At 50.2% G+C, this 16,215-nt stretch overlaps 2 protein-coding genes across 3 annotated transcripts in view; one reads left to right on the forward strand and one right to left on the reverse strand.

Annotated features, from left to right (window-relative positions):
• Positions 1–3,630: 3,630 nt before the first annotated feature.
• LOC140207163 (transmembrane protein 222-like) lies at positions 3,631–15,839 on the reverse strand. 2 transcript variants are annotated; one of them, XM_072275507.1, is made up of 6 exons: positions 15,719–15,837; positions 14,451–14,535; positions 14,310–14,341; positions 5,998–6,094; positions 5,119–5,249; positions 3,631–4,530 (listed from the first exon to the last, which is right to left on the reverse strand). In XM_072275507.1, exons 1-6 carry the CDS (start codon positions 15,793–15,795, stop codon positions 4,443–4,445), a joined length of 510 nt encoding a protein of 169 aa, XP_072131608.1. In that variant the 5' UTR covers positions 15,796–15,837; the 3' UTR covers positions 3,631–4,442. The 2 variants fall into 2 exon arrangements, with proteins under 2 accessions (XP_072131608.1, XP_072131609.1); XM_072275508.1 differs by lacking the exon at positions 5,119–5,249 and having other exon boundaries at positions 15,719–15,839.
• The window catches only part of nop2 (NOP2 nucleolar protein homolog (yeast)), a 61,253-nt gene continuing 60,863 nt past the window's right edge, over positions 15,826–16,215 (forward strand). Inside the window, exon 1 of the mRNA XM_072275509.1 lies at positions 15,826–15,914. The gene's annotated coding sequence lies outside the window, so the exon portion shown is untranslated. The remainder of the gene's footprint in view (positions 15,915–16,215) is intronic.

The following is a 16,215-nucleotide window of genomic DNA, read 5'->3' on the forward strand; positions in this document are numbered from 1 at the left end:
TAAAAAGAAGCGGCCCCAACATGGACCCCGTGGAAAACTTCTGGTAACCGGCAGCCAACCAGAACAGAATCCCTCTCTCTGTTTCCTGCCAATCAGCCAACGCTCTATCAATGTATGTAACTTTCCCGTAATTCAATGGGCTCTTATCTTGTTAAGTAGCCTCATGTGTGGCACCTTGTCAAAGGCCTTCTGAAAATCCAAATAAACAACATCCACTGCAGCTCCCTTGTCTAGCCTACTGGTAATTTCCTCAAAAAATTGTAATAGGTTTGTCAGGCAGGATTTTCCTTTAAGGAATCCATGCTGAGTTCTGCCTATCTTGTCATATGCCTTCAGGTACTCTGTAACCTCATTCTTGACAATCGACTCCAACAACTTCCCAACCATCGATGTCAAGCTAACAGGTCTATAATTTCCTTTTTGCTTCCTTGCCCCCTTCTTCAATAGCAGCGTGACATTTGCAATCTTCCAGTCCTCCGGAACCATGCCAGAACCTATCGACTTTTGAAAGATCATCCCTAATGCCTCCGCAATCTCCACAGCTACTTCCTTCAGAACATGTGGGTGCATTCCATCTGATCCAGGAGATTTATCTACCTTTAGACTATTCAGCTTCCTGAGTACTTTCTCTGTCGTAATTGTGACTGCGCACACTTCTCTTCCCTGCCACCCCTGAGTGTCCGGTATATTGCTGATGTCTTCCTCAGTGAAGACTGATGCAAAATACTCGTTCAGTTTCTCTGCCATCTCCTTATCTCCCATTACAATTTCTCCAGCATCATTTTCTATCGGTCTTATATCTACTCTCACCTGTCTTTTTACTTGAAAAAGCTTTTAGTATCCTCTTTGATATTATTTGCTAGCTTCCTTTCATAGTTAATCTTTTCCCTCTTAATGATCTTCTTGGTTTCCTTTTGTAAGGTTTTAAAAACGTCCCAATCCTCTGTCTTCCCACTAATTTTTGCTTTCGTGTATGCCCTCTCCTTTGCTTTAACTTTGGCTTTGACTTCTCTTGTCAACCACGGTTGCATCCTTTTTCCACTCGAAAATTTCTTCTTTTTTGGAATATACCTGTCTTGCACCTTCCTCACTTCTTGCATAAACTCCAGCCACTGCTGCTCTGCTGTCTTTCCCGCCAGTGTCCCTTTCCAGTCAACTTTGGCCAGTTCCTCTCTCATGCCACTGTAATTTCCTTTACTCCACTGAAATACCAACACAGCAGATTTCGGCTTCTCTTTTTCAAATTTCACAGTGAACTCAATCATGTTATGATCACTGCCTCCTAAGGGTTCCTTCACCTCAATCTCTCTAATCACCTCCGGTTCATTACATAATACCCAATCCAGTACAGCCGATCCCCAAGTGGGCTCAACAACAAGCTGTTCTAAAAAAACATCTCGCAGACATTCTACAAATTCTCTCTCAAGATCCAGTGCCGACCTGATTTTCCCAATCCACTCGTATGTTAAAATCCCCCACAATTATGATAACACTGTCCTTCTGACAAGTCTTTTCTATTTCCAGTTGTAATTTGTAGTCCACATCCCTGCAGCTGTTTGGAGGCCTATAAATAACTGCCATCAGGGTCCTTTTACCCCTGCAATTTCTTAGCTCAACCCATAAAGATTCTGCACCTTCCGATCCTATATCACCTCTTTCTAATGATTTAATATCATATCTTACCAATAAAGCCACGCCTCCCCCTCTGCCTACCTTCCTATCCTTCCAATACACCGTGTATCCTTGGACATTCAGCTCCTAGACATGCATCCTTTAGCCAGGTCTCAGTGATGGCCACAATATCATATCTGCCAATCTGTAGCTGTACGACAAGATCATCCACCTTATTCCTTATGCTGCGTGCATTTAAGTATAACACCTTCAGACCAGTATTTGATAGTTTTCGCTTTGATTTCACTGCAACTTTATTGCACTGCAACTCATCCCAATGGCTACAAATTTGCCCCATCATTTGCCTGTCTTTCCTGACATCTTTACTGCTCACTATCTTAGATTTATTTCTGTTTTCCCCTTCCTCCGCTCTGTCATTCCAGTTCCCATCCCCCTGCCAAATTAGTTTAAACCCTCCCTAACAGCTCTATTAAACTTTCTCACCAGGATATTGGTCCCCTTCAGGTTAAGGTGTAACCTGTCCTTTTTGAAAAGGTCATACTCCCCCCAGAAGAGATCCCAATTATCCAAGAATCTGAAGCCCTGCCCCCTACACCAGTCTTAGGTCTGGGTGAACAATAAGGGACCTTCTGGACACAGCGCAGAGAGACAAGACTTTCCAGCCATAATGGTATTGGTCCATGGCATAAAGAGGCTTGGGAGCCCCTGCAATCCAGTAAGTTGGTTAACTATTTTTTCACAAGATTTTCACCCCATTCAAACCTCCTGGACTATATCATATCTGGATCCAACACCTACAGCCATTAATTGCCCTGCTATGCAATTATATAATTGTATCTTAAATCCATTTAATAAAGTACCCTCTACTGTTCCCTGAGGCAGACAATTACTCAGATTCTATTTCTTTCCTCTGATAAAAGCAGTTTCTCTTCATCTCGGTCCTGAATCTTGAAGCCACGTCTCCTTGTTCTGCTGTCACCCACCAGTGAAAGCAACTTTCCTGCCAACATCTTATATACTTCTTTCATAATTTTATATGTTGAACACTGTAAGACACAGGAGCAGAATTAGCCCATTTGGCTCATCGAGTCTGCTCCGCCATTCAATCATGGTTGATCCCTTTCTCCTCCTCCTCAGCCCCACTCCCCGGCCTTCTCCCTGTAACCTTTGATGCCATGTCCAATCATGAACCTTGAATACACCCAAGGAGCTGGCCTCCACAATTGCCTGCAGTAACAAATTCCACACATTCCAGTGGAAGAGACGCGCCTCTTTTTCCCTTATTGAGGGAGGGGGAGGGCCTGTGGTATGTCAAATACTGGGTGAATGAATAGTCTGTGGGGTACTGCAAGTCTGTGTCTTTACTGAAGCTTTGCGTGCTCAGTGGGGGACGCGGATGCTATTTTTGCTGGTGGGGGAAGGGGATCGTTGCTTTGCTGCTGCTTACACATGGGAAGGGGGAGTTGGGGGGGGCTTCAGGGTTCTAACATTTAACTGCCATTCATTCTTTGGGGCACTCCTCTGTTTTCATGGATGGTTGCGAAGAAAAAGAATTTCAGGATGCATATTGTATACATTTCTCTGACGTTAAATGTACCTTTGAAACCTTTGAATAGTCATGGCCCCTTCTCCAGAATGAACTGGGAGCACCTTTCCCTCAAGTTCCGGAGACCAGAACTGTATGCAGGACTCCAGGGGAAGCCTCACCAGTCCTCTGTACAGTTGCAGCGTCACCTCCCTGCACTTAAACTAAATCCCTCGCGCAACGAAGGCCAACATTCTCGATCGCCTAAAAACACCTTCTGGGGAAGCAGAACGGCACACAACACTCCCAGTGGAATTCCATCACAGTTGTGTCCAGTCGTAACACTGTCTTGAGGTCAGTGTGTTATGATCAACAAAGGCAAGTGCGCTGGATGCTTTCTTCGCCAACACGGCCACCACTTTCAGGGCGACCGACAGATATTCTGCGAGCTTATCCTAATTCACATTCCAGTACACTCTTAGTTCTTTTTATTTAGATATTACCCAGTAAAATAATACAGTTTCCTGCGTGTAAGGAAGGGAGTCCGGCAGATTTGAAGGGGAGTGGCTAAGGGGGGGGGGTGGGTTCTCAGAGTTTGAAAGAAGCGGGGGCGGGGTCCAGGATACAAGGCATGGCAAATGGAGTTCTGGGGAGTTTAAAGGGAGTGGGGAAGTGGTGAGTCTGTAGGGAGCAGCGGGTTTTAAAGGTGGCAGAAAACGGGGTTTCCGGGGATTTCGAAGGGCACCCGGAGAGTACAAACAGGGTGGGGAGTGGGGTCTGGGCCGTTGGGAATTTAAAGGTGAGAGATACCCAGTCCTGGCGAAGATTTCCGGACCTGACATCGGGGGTGGCGGGATTGGGGGCAGGAGGTGGAACGTTGCCGGGGTGGGTGACAATGACGCATATCGTTCCAACAACGGGTTTGGTTCAGGGGGATCCAGAGATTGGAAAAGGGTCGAGTTGAAAGTTTGCACCGTTTAACTTTTGCATCAGAGTCTTAATTGTTGGAGTAAAATGAAGGATTGTGCAGAAACCGTCATACCACTGGAGTGGAGACCATACCACCCCGAATGTCCGACGTGTGGTGTGCTCTTTGGGAAAGGGGCAATGCGGAGATCTCTCTGCGCCGCGCTGGCCGTCAGCCCCCTGCTCCTGGGGCGGGTCCAGTACAGAGCTGTGTATCAGTCGGGAGAGGCGAGCGATGAGCTGGGAGTCACCGGACGGAATGAAGAGAGTCAGGGCGCCACGGTCCCAGGAGGCCTCCAGTGTTTCCGGCCGTGCTGGATCACCTCAGACTGAAGGCCAGTACGACGGCGACAGTGACAGTGAGGATCAGCAGGAAGGGCAGCCAAGTACGGAGAAATCCTGAAAAACTGGCGGGGTGGGGGGAAGAGGTGGTGGAAAGAGAGAGGTCAGCCTGATTCCTTCCCGTCGCTCCCCAAGCGTCCAGACACTGCCAGGAACAGGAGCATTCTGCCAGACACGTGGTCAGGCGAGCCACCCGGGTAGAGGCCTGCAAAATCCTCCCCCCTCTTCAAAGGGTGAGTGGAATAGCCCGGTGCAACCAGGCAACAGGGGCCCACTCGCACACCCAAATTAGGGGCCCCTCGGCGAACGGTACTGACCCCTGCTCCAGGTGAAAACAACAGCCCAGGGGCCACGGGGATGGGGAGCGGGAAACCAGGGCTGATTCGCCTCCTCCCTCCTCAACCCAGGGGTGGGGAGTGGGAAAAAAAATCCAGGGCTGGTTCACCCTCCCCCTCCCATCGAGGAGGGGGAGCAGGAATCCGGGGCTCAATCAGCCCAGGGATGGGGAGCAGCAACACAGGGCCAATTCACCCCCTCGCTCCCCAACCCGGGAATGGAGAATGGGGACACAGGGCTGGCTTAACCCAGCCCTTCCCTTCACAGCAGGACTCCGGGGTCCTGCTAACCCTCGGGAACCAGCGGAGAGCACCTACCTGACATAGCGACCGTGCACCAGCATCAGGAAGCAGAGCTTCACCATGTTCCAGGAGGTCTTGTTTTCGTATCGCATCAGGTTCAGGGCCATGGCCACATGGGAGTGGCAGTTATCGCAGCACAGGTTGTGCTGGAAGAGGAAGCAAGCCGTTACCACCGGCCAGAAACAGCACAGCACACCCCAGACCAGGGTACCATCGACCATGCAGGCTGCTCTCACGGCCCTGACAACAGCGGAGGGGTGTTGGAAATATAGACCATTCTGATACCCACAGACAGTCCCGTAGTGGCAAAGGGGCAGTGGGAGGTGGGGGGCAGCCAGACCCCGAGGAGAATCCCAGCAGGATCCTGAAGAGAACTGAAGGAGTGGGTAAGTGGGACCCTGCTGATACCCACAGTCTGTCCCATAGTAGTGGAGGGGCAGCCAGACCCCGAGGAGAATTCCCACCCTCTGGACAAGAGGAGACAGGGACCCTGGAGACACAGTAGTCGCATCCGTGCATGGAGTGGCAACGGGAACTTCTGGACACTGACCAGCCCAAAGGGAGGGAGAGGAGAATGCTCCAGAACCCCTGGGTCGATGGGACACTGGAAGCCTGCAGCATCATGCTAGCCCCCGGGTGGGTAGGAGGTCCCCGTACAGAGACCTAGTCCCATGCAGAGAGACACTGCGGCCCTGCGAATGCACCCTGCCCTCTGGGGGCGTATCAGGAACGTGGAAGGATGCCCAGTAATTAGGAGGGGCAGTGGGACCCTGCGGGAACACCCTAGTCCCAGATCAGAGGGAGAACGGGACCCCGCAGACAACCTGGTCCCTGCGCAGACGGACAGCAGGAGAGCCCTTGTCAACCGGGGGGGGGGGGGGGGGGCAAACATACCATCCGATGCTTGTACTCCTCGGACGCCTCCAGAACACCCGTGTCCCAGGGGTTTGATCCCATGGCATAAACCTTGGCGGGGTCCAGCTGCCAGTACCTGCAGACAACGAGACGTCCCACACCAGTAATCAGACACTAACAAGAAGCTTGCTGCCTGTCAGCAGGGGGCAAGGCATGGCACCTACAACACACACACACACAGTCACTGTATCCCGTCCCATCGCCCCATGTACACGTACACACACACACACAGTCACTGTATCCCGTCCCATCGCCCCGTGTACATGTGTATACACACACAGTCACCGTATCCCGTCCCATCGCCCCGTGTACATGTGTATACACACACACAGAGACGCACTCACACTGTATACCATCCTATCGCCCTGTGTACACGTACGTACGTATATACACACACACTCACTGTATACCATCCCATCGCCCCATGTAAACATACACACACAGTCACTGTATACCATCCCATCACCCCATGTACACGTACACACACACACAGTCACTGTATACCGTCCCATCGCCCCATGTAAACGTGTACACACACACACACACACAGTAACTGTATACCGTCCCATCGCCCCGTGTACATGTACACACAGTCACTGTATACCGTCCCATCGCCCTGTGTACACATACACACAGTCACTGTACACCATCCCATCACCCCAGGTACACGTACACACACACACACAGTCACTGTATACCATCCCATCACCCCAGGTACACGTATACACACACACACAGTCACTGTATACCATCCCATCATCCTGTGTACATGTGTATACACACACACATACACACAGAGACACACTCACAGTCACTGTATACCGTCCCATCGCCCCATGTACACGTATGTACGTACATACATACACACACAGAATCTCTGTTCACAAACAAGAGACAATCTGCATCTGCAGATGCTGGAAATCCAAAGCAACACACACAAAATACTGGAGCAACTCAGCAGGTCAGGCAGCATCTGTGGAAAAGAGTAAACAGCCGACATTTTGGGCCGAGACCCTTCGTCAGGACTGCAGAAAAAAAGCTGATGAGTAGATTTGAAAGGTGGGGGGAGGGGAAAGAGAGAAACACAAGGTGAGAGGTGAAACCTGGAGGGGGAGGGATGAAGTAAAGAGCTCGGAAGTTGATTGGTGAGGTGAGATGAGATGAGAGAAGAAAAAAGGGATGGGAAATGGAGGTGTGTGTGGGGGGGGAGGGAGGTTGGGAGGCATTACCGGAAGTTTGAGAAATCGATGTTCATGCCATCAGGTTGGAGGCTAAGCAAACAGAATATAAGGTGCTGTTCCTCCATACTCTGTGGGCTTATCCTAACACTGAAGGCAGGCATGGATGTACATATGGGAATGGGAAGTGGAATTAAAATGAGTGGCCACTGGGAGAACCTGCTTGTTCTGGCAGATCCTGCCCAATCGACACCGGGCCACGCTGATATACAGGAGGCCACACCAGGAGGACCGGGCACAGTTTATGACTCCAACAGACTCACCTGGAATGACTGTTTGGGCCCTGAAAGGTAGTGATGGAGGTGGCGCAGAGGCAGGTGTAGAAGTTGTTCCGCTTGCAAGGATAAGGGCCAGTAAGGAGATCGGTGGGGAGGGATGAATGGACAAGGGAGTCGCATAGAGAGTGATCCCTGTGGAAAGCAGAAAGTGGAAGGCAGGAAAAGTTGATTGGTGAGATGGAGGGATCCTGTTGGAGATGGCAGAAGTTTTGGAGAATTACGTGCTGGACGAGGATGGTAGGTGAGGACAGGAGGAACCCTATCCATGATAGGGTGGGAGAGGATGGGGTAAGAATAGACGTGCCTGAAATGTAAGAGATGTGGTTGAGGGCAGCGCTTATGGAGAAAGGGAAGACCCTTCTTTGAAAAAGGAGAACATCTCCTTCATTCTAGAAAGAAAAGCCTTATCCTGAGAGCAGATCTAGCAGAGGTGGAGGAATCCAGAGAAGGGGTAGCAGGGTGGGACGAGGTGTAGTCCAGGTAGCTGTGAGAGTCCGTGGCTTTGACATGAGAGGATAAGATTCTCCAGAGACAGAGACAGTGAGTCCCGTCACCACACACACAGTCTCTGTATAGCGTCCCAACACACACACACACACACAGTCTCTGTATACCATCCCATCACCACACACAGTCTCTGTATACCATCCCATCACCACACACACACTCTGTATAGCGTCCCAACACACACACACACACAGTCTCTGTATACCGTCCCATCACCACACACACAGTCTCTGTATACCATCCCATCACTACACAGTCTCTGTAAAACGTCCCGTCACCACACACACAGTCTCTGTATACCGTCCCATCACCACACACAGTCTCTGTATACCATCCCATCACCACACACACAGTCTCTGTATAGCGTCCCAACACACACACACACACACACAGTCTCTGTATACCGTCCCATCACCACACACAGTCTCTGTATACCATCCCATCACCACACACACAGAGTCTCTGTATAGCGTCCCAACACACACACACACACAGTCTCTGTATACCGTCCCATCACCATATACACAGTCTCTGTATACCATCCCATCACCACACACACAGTCTCTGTATAGCGTCCCAACACACACACACACACAGTCTCTGTATACCATCCCATCACCACACACACAGTCTCTGTATACCATCCCATCACCACACACACAGTCTCTGTATACCATCCCATCACTACACACACAGTCTCTGTAAAACGTCCCGTCACCACACACAGTCTCTGTATACCGTCCCATCACCACACACACAGTCTCTGTATAGCGTCCCAACACACACACACACAGTCTCTGTATACCGTCCCATCACCATATACACAGTCTCTGTATACCATCCCATCACCACACACACAGTCTCTGTATAGCGTCCCAACACACACACACACACAGTCTCTGTAAAACGTCCCGTCACCACACACAGTCTCTGTATACCGTCCCATCACCACACACACAGTCTCTGTATAGCGTCCCAACACACACACACACACAGTCTCTGTATACCGTCCCATCACCACACACAGTCTCTGTATAGCGTCCCAACACACACACACAGTCTCTGTATAGCGTCCCAACACACACACACACACAGTCTCTGTATAGCGTCCCATCACCACACACACAGTCTCTGTATAGCGTCCCAACACACACACACACACAGTCTCTGTATACCATCCCATCACCACATACACAGTCTCTGTATACCATCCCATCACCACACACACAGTCTCTGTATACCATCCCATCACCACACACACAGTCTCTGTATCACCGACCCGTCACCACACACACAGTCTCTGTATCACCGACCCGTCACCACACACACAGTCTCTGTATACCATCCCATCACCACACACACAGTCTCTGTATCACCGACCCGTCACCACACACACAGTCTCTGTATAGCGTCCTGTCACCACACAATCTCTGCATACGTAGAAACACAGAAAACCTACAGCACAATACAGGCCCTTTGGCCCTCAAAGTTGTGCCGAACATGTCCCTACCTTAGAAATTACTAGGCTTTACCTAGAGCCCTCCATTTTACTAAGCTCCATGTACCCATCCAAAAGTCTCTTAACATACCCTATCATATCCGCCTCCACCACCATTGCTGACAGCCCATTCCACACACTCCCCACTCTCTGAGTAAAAAACTTACCCCTGACATCTCCTCTGTACCTACTTCCCAGCACCTTAAACTTGTGTCCTCTTGTGACAACCATTTCAGCCCTGGAAAAAATTCTCTGATTATCCACACGATCAATGCCTCTCATTGTCTTGTACACCTCCATCAGGTCACCTCTCATCCTCTGTCGTTCCAAGGAGAACAGGCCGAGTTCATTCAACCTATTCTCATAAGGCATGCTCCCCAATCCAGGCAACATCCTTGTAAATCTCCTCTGCACCCTTTCTATGGTTTCCATGTTCTTCCTGTAGTGAGGCGACCAGAACTGAGCACAGTACTCCAAGTGGGCTCTGACCAGGATCCTACACAGCTGCAACATTACCTCTCGGCTCATAAATTCATTTCCACCATTGATGAAGGCCAATGCACCATAACCACAGAGTCAACCTGCGTAGCTGCTTTGAGCATCCAATGGACTCGGACCCCAAGATCCCTCTGATCCTCCACACTGCCAAGAGTCTTACCATTAATACTATATTAATGGTTCAATGTTGTCATTTAAAGTTAAACTGGACGCTATGTGGACAGGAAAGGAATGGAGGGTTATGGGCTGAGTGCAGGTTGGTGGGTCTAAGTGAGAGTAAGGGTTCAGCATGGACTAGAAGGGCCGAGATGGCCTGTTTCCGTGCTGTAATTGTTATATGGTTATATTCTACCATCATATTTGACCCACCAAAATAAACCACTTGACACTTATCTGGGTTGAACTCCATCTGCCACTTCTCAGCCCAGTTTGGCATCCTTTCAATGTCCCGCTGTAACCTCTGACAGCCCTCCACACTATCCACAACACCTCCAACCTTTGTGTCATCAGCAGATTTACATCCCTCCACTTCCTCATCCAGGTCATTTATAAAAATCACGAAGAGAAGGGGTCCCTGAATAGATCCCTCAGGCACACCACTGGTCACCGACCTCCATGCAGAATATGACCCGTCTACAACCACTCTTTGCCTTCTGTGGGCAAGCCAATTCTGGATCCACAAAGCAATGTCCCCTTGGACCCCATGCCTCCTTCATTTCTCAATAAGCCTCGCATGGGGTATCTTATCAAATGCCATGTTGAAATCCATATACACTACATCCACTGCTCTTACTTCATCAATGTGTTTAGTCACATCCTCAAAAAATTCAATCAAGCTCGTAAGGCATGACCTGCCCTTGACAAAGCCATGCTGACTATTCCTAATCATATTATACCTCTCCAAATGTTCATAAATCCTGCCTCTCAGGATCTTCTCCAACAACTTACTCCAACACTGAGGTAAGACTCACTGGTCTATAATTTCCTGGGCTATCTCTACTCCCTTTCTTGAATAAGGGAACAACATCTGCAACCCTCCAAACCTCTGGAATCTCTCCCGTCCCCATTGATGATGCAAAGATCATCACCAGAGGCTCAGCAATCTCCTCCCTCACCTCCCACAGTAGCCTGGGGTACATCTCATCTGGTCCCGGCGACTTATCCAACTTGATGCTTTCCAAAAGCTCCAGCACATCCTCTTTCTTAATATCTACATGCTCAAGCTTTTCAGTCTGCTGCAAGTCATCACTACAATCATCAAGATCCTTTTCCGTAGTGATACTGAAGTACAGTATTCATTAAGTACCTCTGTTATTTCCTCCGGTTCCATGCACACTTTCCCACTGTCACACTTGATGGGTCCTATTCTTTCATGTCTTATCCTCTTGCTCTTCACATACTTGTAGAATGCCTTGGGGTTTTTTTTTAATCCTGCCTACCAAGGCCTTCTCATGGCCCCTTCTGGCTCTCCTAATTTCCTTCTTAAGCTCTTTCCTATTAGCCTTATAATCTTCCAGATCTCTAACATTACCTAGCTCTCTGAACCTTTCGTAAGCTTTTAATTTCTTCTTGACTAGATTCATTACAGCCTTTGTACACCACGGTTCCTATACCTACCATAACTTCCCTGTCTCGTTGGAGCTTACCTATGCAGAACTCCACACAAATATCCCCTGAACATTTGCCGCATTTCTTCTGTACTTTTCCCTGAGAACATCTGTTTCCATTTAAGCTTCCAATTTCCTGCCTGATAGCCTCATAATTCCCCTTACTCCAATTAAATGCTTTTCTAACTTATCTGTTCCTATCTCTCTGCAATGATATTGTAAAGGAGATAGAATTATGATCACTATCTCCAAAATGCTCTCCCACTGAGAGATCTGACACCTGACCACGTTCATTTCTCAATACCAAATCACGTACAGCCTCTCCTCCTGTAGGCTTATCTACATATTAAGTCAAGAAACCTTCCTGAACACACCTAACAAACTCCAGCCCATCTAGACCCCTTGCTCTAGGGAGATACCAATCGATATTTGGGAAATTAAACTCTCCCATCACGACAACTCTGTTATTATTACACCTTTCCAGGATCTGTTTCCCTATCTGCTCCTCAATATCCCTGTTACTATTGGGCGACCTATAAAAAAACACCCAGTAAAGTTATTGACCCCTTCCTGTCCCTAACTTCCACCCACAGAGACTCCATAGACAATCCCTCCATGGCGTCCACCTTTTCTGCAGCCATGACACGATCTCTGATCAACAGTGCCATGCCCCCACCTCTTTTGTCTCCCTCCCTGTCCTTTCTGAAACACCCAAAACCTGGCACTTGAAGTAATCATTCCTGTCCCTGAGCCATCCAAGTCTCTGTAATGGCCACCACATCCTATCTCCAAACACTGATCTACGCTCTAAGCTCATCCGCTTTGTTCACAACACTCGTGTTAAAATAGACACAACTCAAACCTTCGGTCTGATCGCATTCCTTCTCTATCACCTACCTATTCTCCCTCTTGCACTGTCTGCAAGCTTTCTCTATTTGTGAGCCAATCTCCTCTTCCCCTGTCTCTTCAGTTCGGTTCCCACTCCCCAACAATTCTAGTTTAAACTCTCCCCAGTAGTCTTAGCAAACCTCCCCACGAGGATATTGGTCTCCCTGGGATTCAAGTGCAACCTGTCCTTCTTGTACAGGTCCCAATGATCCAGAAATCTGAATCCCTGCTTCCTGCTCCAATCCCTCAGCCACGCATTTATCCTCCACCTCATTCTATTCCTATTCTCACTGTCGCGTGGCATAGGCAGTAATCCAGAGATTACTAGCTTTGAGGTCCCGCTTCTCAACTTCGTTCCTAACTTCCTGTACTCTTTTTTCAGGACCTCTTCCTTTTTCTACCTATGTCATTGGTACCAATATGTACCACAACCTCTGGCTGTTCTCCCTCCCACTGCAGGATATCTTGGACGCGATCTGAAACATCCCGGACCCTGGCACCTAGGCGGCAAACTACCATCCGAGTTTCTTTCCTGCGTCCACAGAATCGCCTGTCTGACCCCCTAACTATAGAGTCCCCTATCACTACTGTCTTCCTCTTCCTTTCCCTACCCTTCTGAGCCACAAGGCCGGGCTCTGTGCTGGAGGCATGGCCAATGTCACTTCCCCCATGTAGGCTGTCCCCCCCAACAGTACTCAAACAGGAGTACTTATTGTCAATGGGCACAGCCACAGGGGTACTCTCTAGTACCTGACTCTTACCCGTTCCCCTCTTGACCGTGACCACTTGTCTCCCATGCACTGGTGTGACTACCTGCCTATAACTCCTACCCTATCTATCACCTCCTCGTTCTCTCTGACCAGGCGAAGGTCATCGAGGTGCATCTCCAGTTCCCTAACTCGGTCCCTTAGGAGCTGCAGCTCAACACACCTGGTGCAGATACGGCCGTCTGGGAGGCTGGGAGACTCCAGGATGTCCCAAATCTGACACTGAGCACAGAAAACTGGCCTCACACACATACTTCCTCCTTTCTGCAACTAACACCGGTAAACCTACCTCGCTTTGTCCCGTTACTGCCTAAGCCCGTTGAGCCAAAGCCCTATCACTCTGTTGCCCGCTGGATATGGCGGTCTTCTTTTTAAACCTTAAGCGCTCTACTGGCTGACGTCATGGGCCTGCGCAATCTTGCCTCTCTTTTATCCCGAGTGGTAAAAACTGCCTTGGCTCCGAAAATCAGCCATCACCACACACACATTCGCTGTATACCGTCCCGCCACCATACACACAGTCTCTGTATACCATCCCGTCACCACAAACACAGTCTCTGTATACCATCCCGTCACCACAAACACAGTCTCTGTATACCGTCCCATCACCAGAAACACAGTCTCTGTATAGCGTCCCATCACCACAGAAACATTCTCTGTATACTATCCCGTCACCACACACACAGTCCCTGTATACCCTCCCTTCAGCGCACACACAGACTGTCTGAACACACCTGGCTGCCACTCTGTACAGACACACACAAACAGTCTCTGTTTCCCGTCCCGTTAGAATGGACACAGACTCCGTATACCGTCCTGTCACCACACACACAGTCTCTGCATACCGTCCCGCCAGCACGTAGGGCCTGTCTGAACACAACTATGGCTCTATGCAGATACACACACACAGTCTCTCTATACTGTCCCGTCAGCGCGTACACAGACTGTCTGAACACACCTGGCTGTCACTGTGTACAGACACACACTGACGACCCGCAGAGCTCACTCACCTGGTTGGGCTGCCAAACGCCATGTTGTCCTCCTGCAAGGAGAAATGGTGAGGGGTGAGTGCGATCCCACACTGGGACCCCGAGCCGAGGACCGAACGCATAAACAAGCACGGCCAGGCGGGATCCACCGCAGATACTCACAGAGACGTAGTAGGGTCCCGCAAAGTCACGGATGATGCCAGAGAGGGTGCAGATTCCCATGTGCCCAATAAAGGGGAAGATCCAACTGTAGAGAGGGATGAGCAGACAGTGAGTGAGAGAGGGAGAGGGGAGGAGGGAGTTGAGGAGGGCATGTGAGTGGTCAGAGACGAGGTGAAGTCGTATGGGGGGGGCGGGTCTACGCTCTGGTCGTACCCACGACATCACAGGGTGGGGAGGAGCGACTTCAGGGGTCAGGATGAGGCCGGGCCAGGGGCTTGAAGAGAGGCCGTGGGGCTGAGGCCGAGGCTCGTCCTCACAACAGCACGGACATGGGATAGGGATGGGGCAGGGGGTTGCTGGGATGGAGAAGCCCAGGCCAGGATTCGGGGAATGAGGTGAGCGGTTTTGATAGAGTGCAGCTTACTGACTGGCTGCATCACTGTCTGGTATTTGGGGGTGGGGTCTACTGCACAGGACTGAAAGTTGTAAAGTTAGTCAGCTCCATCTTGCCCACTAGTCTCCGTAGATCCAAGACATCTTGAAGGAGCAGCGTCTGAGAAAGGTGGCCTTCATTATTAAAGATCCCTGTCATCATCTAGGACATGCCCTCCTCTCATTGCTACCATCTGAAAGGAGGTACAGAAGCCTGAAGGCACACAGTCAACAATTCAGGAACAGCTTCTTCCCCTCTGCCTTACGATTTCTAAATAGATTTTCAACCCATGAACACTACCGATTTTTTTTATTTCTGTTATCTTTACACTACGTATCTTAACTTAACTATTTAATATTTATACACGGTATACGTTTATATGTAACTCAGTTTATTTCTCTATATTTATGATGCACTGTACTGATACCACACAGGTAACAAATTTATTAAACCTGATTCTGTTTGGCTCAACACTGGAGACACCACCGGTCAGGTGAGGGGTCTGTCCAGGGGAGAGGGGAGGTCGGGGTCAGGGGCTGGATTGAGGTGCCGGACAGGGGAGGCGAGGTCAGGGTTTAAGGGAGGGGCGAGAGAGGGGTCAGGGTTCAAGGGGGGTGGTGCGGTCGGGGGTCATGAGCTGGACCGAGTCGTCCGGCCAGGGTTTCAGGGAGGGAGGGGGTGAGTGGGGTCAGGGCTCAGGGTTTAACAGAGGGGACGAAGTGGGGTCAGGGTCTGGACTGAGGTGGAAGTTGAGTTGAGGTGACAGCGCGGGTCGGATAAGGGGCAGGACCAGGGCCGGGGCCCAGGCCCAGGCCCAGGAGCGACTGGCACTCACGACAGCACGGGAATGGGAGTCCACACCAAGCTGTGCGGGAACCGCTGCCGCTCCGGGTCCGGCTCCATCCGCTTCATCGCCGCCGCCTCCGCCCACAGCGCCCCACTTCCGGGTCACCGTTGGCCGACGGCCACCAATGCCCCACTTCCGGGTGAACGACGTCACGTCCGGCCTAGTTCGGCAGCGTGGAGACCTGGTGAGTGAGTGAGGGAGGTGAGATTGTTACGGAGGGTCGGAGGGAGGTGACGGGAGGGAGATTGTTAATGAGGGATGGAGGGAGGTGACGGGAGGGAGATTGTTAATGAGGGATGGAGGGAGGTGACGGGAGGGAGATTGTTAATGAGGGATGGAGGGAGGGAGATTGTTAATGAGGGATGGAGGGAGGTGACGGGAGGGAGATTGTTAATGAGGGATGGAGGGAGGTGACGGGAGGGAGATTGTTAATGAGGGATGGAGGGAGGTGACGGGAGGGAGATTGTTAATGAGGGATGGAGGGA

The sequence above is a fragment of the Mobula birostris genome, chromosome 13, assembly GCF_030028105.1.
Source record: "Mobula birostris isolate sMobBir1 chromosome 13, sMobBir1.hap1, whole genome shotgun sequence".
Lineage (NCBI taxonomy): Eukaryota > Metazoa > Chordata > Chondrichthyes > Myliobatiformes > Myliobatidae > Mobula > Mobula birostris.

Coding starts and splice junctions, on each gene's coding strand:
- LOC140207163 (XM_072275507.1), bottom strand. CDS start 15,795: ATGAAGCGGATGGAGCCGGACCCGGAGCGGCAGCGGTTCCCGCACAGC. Junction 14,536..15,718: donor ACTCCCATTCCCGTGCTGTC/GTGAGTGCCAGT, acceptor CCCTCTCTACAG/TTGGATCTTCCCCTTTATTG. Junction 4,531..5,118: donor GTGCACGGTCGCTATGTCAG/GTAGGTGCTCTC, acceptor CCACCCCGCCAG/TTTTTCAGGATTTCTCCGTA.